Source organism: Penaeus chinensis, chromosome 4 (genome assembly GCF_019202785.1).
Source record: "Penaeus chinensis breed Huanghai No. 1 chromosome 4, ASM1920278v2, whole genome shotgun sequence".
Taxonomy (NCBI): domain Eukaryota; kingdom Metazoa; phylum Arthropoda; class Malacostraca; order Decapoda; family Penaeidae; genus Penaeus; species Penaeus chinensis.
Window position 1 is genome coordinate 36,053,458 of NC_061822.1, and position 5,000 is coordinate 36,058,457.

The following is a 5,000-nucleotide window of genomic DNA, read 5'->3' on the forward strand; positions in this document are numbered from 1 at the left end:
CTCGTACTGATGTTTCGAATACTTTTATCACTGTTAACACTCATTCCTTTATAGCAATGGTCCTTTCACCTGAGAGAAATGGATTCCGTTTCCAAGCTCTCTCTATTCAAAGATCACAGTAGTCTCAATAGCTTTGTTATCTGTTTAGCACAAATATCACAGAATATTATTCATAAATCATTTCTTGCGTCGATGGTTCGTCGCTCTCTTCTTACCTTTTTTTTCGAAAACTGTTTCACATTCGCAAACATTTTCATTTTTTTCTCTTTTCCAACTTTCTTTTTTGGGGAAGGAACATGAATATCACGGAGACGAAGCAACAGCTTAGCCTCCGTGCTCACTACCGGGAATGGAATGAGGTTTACCGTCAATTAACTTACTCGATTTTTCTTTCCTTCGACCATCTGGTTCATTAATCTAAGAAGAAAACCAAGGAAGAGCCGGCAAAGAAGAAGGCGACAGAGGAAGTCGAAATCGCTTCCCCTCTGCAGAGAGACAGAGGGGTCGGTGGGAGTCGCGGAAGTCTCAGCTCAGCCTTTCTCCACCTCGAGAGTCGTCCTTTGAAGTGAGTTCGGGGTCGTCACCAGGTTGGTCGTGGCATCGAAAGGGCGTCTAGTCCATGTCGACGGAGGCGCCCATACTCTCGGAGCGGAAGGCCTCCACCTGCGCCTGGCTGTCGGCGCGCATCATGCGGCGCAGGTCGGGCTGGGAAAGAGGACCGAGGGGTCAGGTTGTGCAACGTTTCCATGTCAACAGATTCTATAATTACTGTTTCCTATCATAATATACATTATATATATATATATATATATATATATATATATATATATATATATATATATGTGTGTGTGTGTGTGTGTGTGTGTGTGTGTGTGTGTGTGTGTGTGTGTGTGTGTGTGTGTGTGTGTGTGTGTGTGTGTGTGTGTGTGTGTGTGTGTGTGGTGTGTGTGTGTTTATGTATACACACACGCACACACGCGAGCACGCAGCTGTTTATGAGACCTACCTTGGGGTGCATGAGGACGAAAGGCAGCTCGGCGGTGACCTCCCCGCCCATGGCACCGAGGTACAACTTCACCTTCACTGTGTAGGATATCACCATTCCAAACATGTCTTTGTTCTCAGGGTTGGCCAACCTGGAATCAAAACATGCATTTAATATTTGTTAAGCTGGTAAATAATCATGTTACTGGGATTCTTTCTTGAACGGTATGATATGAATACGATAATACATAAAATAAATAATTGGAAAAACAACTGCCATGCATTGCTTACAGAGTGCTGGACGCCAGGTTGGTGTGGATGTTCTTCAGGTGGCCGTCCAGGGCGACTCCTCGGCGGTCCATGTTGCTGTCCAGTGTCGGGAGAAGATGCAGAATCTTCTGCAGGGCGGAGCCGGGGGACACGGGGCAGCCTTCCCTGTTGGTGAGTCAGATCATCATTGTCATTTCTGCATGATGTGGGAAACACATCTTTTGGATACAATTTTTCATGTTGGCCTTTAGCACTTCCGAAATGTCAGGTTTAATAGCTAACTGAAGCGTGAACCATGGTACTCACTGTGTTTCAACGCTGGCCACGGTGCTCTTGTATTGGCCGCCTGAGAACAAGCAGATATCCACAGACTGCTGGACAGCGGCCTTGATTTTCTTGACGGTCTTATTGCTGTGGTTCCTGACGGAAATGTTGACGGCGATCTTCTCAGTGTGATAGTACAGCTGCTTGTCGAGCGTCACCTCCAGTTCGAGTTCCCCGGGACTCAGCATGAAGTCCTTCCGGACGATGGTGCAGGGCTGGCGGCCGGTCTTGCTGGGGGCGAACTGAATCCTTCGGATATTCAGCTGAATAGTGGACCTGAAACACGCAGAGGGCGAATGTAACGCATCTGAAGTAAAAAGAGAGGTTTGAAAACCAAGAAATTGCCCATTTTGCCGTCACAGCTGTTGTTGATAATTATACTGTTTTTTATATATTTTTTTGTGATAACTATACCTTTACGAGATCCATTCTTCACTTGAACTCACCTCTTGTGGCTTCGGTCGCCGTCGTTCTCGCCGACGAACACCTTGATGTAGTACTCGACTCCGCAGGGCTTTCCATCATCCTCGCGGCCGGGTTGGATGGTGACGGAGGGCGGGGCCTGCTCGGGCATCTTGAAGGTGAATGGGTACGAGTTCGGTCCGAGCTTCTTCATGAGACGTTCCTGCAATTTGGTGGGCTGGGTCTCCTTGGGAGGATAAATCTGCTCGGAGGCGAGGTACAAGTCTTTCTGGAAGTTCAGTCCCATGACCTCGTCCTCTTCACGACCGTACCTGAAGCTGCACACTAGTTGTCCGAACACCTTGCGTCCGTCAAGGTAAGATGGGTCCAGCACCAACACGCCATCTGTTGCAGGAAAGATTGTCAGTGGTTGAAATAAATCAGCTGATTATATGATATTCATTATTACCCTCTGAGAGATTACTCAGATTTTTCTCGCTCATTCCTGCAGTATGTCTAAACATCAAAACACTAAACAATGATAAGCTTCGGGGAATATTGAAAAAACGTAAAAAAGATGGAAAAGAGCGCTATAAAAAGATTCATTATCGACGATTATCATAATGCTAAAAATTGTTGCTAACAGAGAGAACTTACATTTTATTCTTATATATTCACTGCCAGTTATTTACAGCTAGTAATCCAATAATACTCAAATAATTCTCAGACATCTTTTCAAACAAAGCCTAGTAGTATAACGGCATCCTTTGTACTCAGACAGTTCTTCTCCGAATAATCTCTTTTATTTTATATCTTTCTTTTAATGATCTAATGTTTACAGTCTGTGAATGATTCACGGGACACAGACGCACCGACATAACTTATGCTTCCTGCAGCTGAATCTAACATCTCGCGAACAGGGCATGCGTTAAGTTGACGTTTAAGAACTGATGGCATTAGATATTTTACGGAAGAAGAGGATAAGAATGATACTAGGAATGGCAGGCATCATAAAAATCTCTCATTCCATTCTCTCTTCATATTCTTTTTTTTCCAGTACATCACTCATACCAACAGTTCCTAAAAGCCATCTTCGAGGGTGTAAGGAGAGTCTACTTTGGCAGCTTCATATCTCACTCATATCTTTTTTCAACCCGTGGCGTAAACTGTGTATAATTCATTCGCATATATGAAGCATTCTACATCATACTCTCATCTATACCTTTTTTTCAACCTGTGAATTAAGCAACTCACCAACGGGGTCGACGGCAGACACATGATCCACGAAGTCACGGCGACCAAGGTAGATAGTCAATTTGCCGTTGGGGGCTGCCTTCTTGAAGACCTTGAACTGGACGACCATCTTGGAGGTGAAGTTTGGAGCAACTGGCGAAAATACCTTGTTAAAAAAGAGGTGAGAGTAGTGCTGAAAGACTGGCCGCATCGCCCTCGCAGGTTCAGTTATATACCTCCGCCAATATGAACTAACAAGATCATCCTCTGACGTGTGCTGTCATGAGTTGGCGACATTGGGTATTTGCAATAAGCGGAAGTGCAGGTGTAGCCTTTTAGCCATTTGGCATTTTTAGGGGTTGATAATAACTTCAATTCTGAAACTTCCTCATCTTTACTGATTATAGTATTGCGGAATGAGAAGTAACCAGTGGCCTATACTGTGCGAAAGTCATACTCATTCAATTGCGCAATGAAAAGTAGTGTGACTTTGTACGGATTCCGCGACCTTGTGCTTAGGATAGTCCATGAGCCGGTAGTGTACTTCCATGCTGAGGAAGTGTAACCCAGCCCTAAAATGGTAGTGCATTTTCGTACTGAGGAAGTACAACCTGGCCAAAAATTGTTAGCGTCCTTTCACACTGAGGAAGTAAAATCTTCTTGCTCTGAAGAATTTCGTTCCCTTAGAAGGTTAAGATAAAATGAAGATTATATGGATAATATTAATAAAGATAATGATAATAATATAATACAATGATAATGATATAACAATAAACAATAAACAATAATAATAATGGTAATAAAAATAATAACGATAATATATATAAAACAATAATAATAACAATACAGTAATATAATAATATAACAAAAATAATAATGATAGTAATTATGATGCCAATAGTAATAATGATAGTAATAATGATACCAACAATAATAATTAAAACAAAATATTTGATAATGATAGTAATAACTAAAGAGAAAAATATGATAATGATAGTGATAATTAAAGAAAAAAATATGATAATAATGATAAAAAAGGGAAGATTATAGGTATAGTATTAGATAATGATGAGAATGAAAAAAAAATTATAATAATGATAATAACTATGATGATAATTATAGAGATAATACTGACATTGACCAAAATTATAATTGTGCTCATAATAATATATTAATAATAATGATAATAGTGAAGATTATAATAATAATAATAACAATAATAATGATAATAATGATATTTATAATTATGATAATGATAATAACAATAATAATAATATAAATAATAATAATAATAATAATGATAATAATAATAATAATAATAATAATAAAAACAATAATGATGATCAAAATGATAATAGTAATACTAGTAGTAATAATGATAACAATAATGATAATAATAAGAGTAATATAGTAATAATAACAATGATACAAATAAGAGTAATAATGATAATAAAAATAAATATGATGAGGATATAATAATAATAAAAATAATAATAATAATAATAATATTAACATTAATATTAATAATGATAATAATAATAATTATAATAGTAATAATATCAATAATGATCATAATGATAATAGTAATGATAATAATGATAATGAAAATATTAATCATAAATATAGTAAATATATTGATGATGATAATGATAATGATTATAATAATAATGATAATAATAATAATAATAATAATAATAATAATAATAATAATAATAATAATAATAATAATGATAACAATAATAACAATGATGATGATGATGATAATAATAATAATAATAATAATAATT

At 37.6% G+C, this 5,000-nt stretch overlaps 1 protein-coding gene across 1 annotated transcript in view; it reads right to left on the bottom strand.

Annotated features, from left to right (window-relative positions):
- The window catches only part of LOC125025001 (arrestin homolog), a 3,639-nt gene extending 246 nt beyond the window's left edge, over positions 1-3,393 (bottom strand). Inside the window, exons 1-6 of the mRNA XM_047612829.1 lie at positions 3,235-3,393; positions 2,025-2,385; positions 1,561-1,854; positions 1,276-1,419; positions 1,007-1,136; positions 1-705 (exon numbers count right to left, since the gene is read on the bottom strand). The exon at positions 1-705 is cut by the window's left edge and continues 246 nt beyond it. Coding sequence (XP_047468785.1) covers positions 613-705; positions 1,007-1,136; positions 1,276-1,419; positions 1,561-1,854; positions 2,025-2,385; positions 3,235-3,343 — 1,131 coding nt within the window. The 5' untranslated portion in view covers positions 3,344-3,393 and the 3' untranslated portion in view covers positions 1-612. The remainder of the gene's footprint in view (positions 706-1,006; positions 1,137-1,275; positions 1,420-1,560; positions 1,855-2,024; positions 2,386-3,234) is intronic.
- Between the last annotated feature and the right edge of the window lie 1,607 nt (positions 3,394-5,000).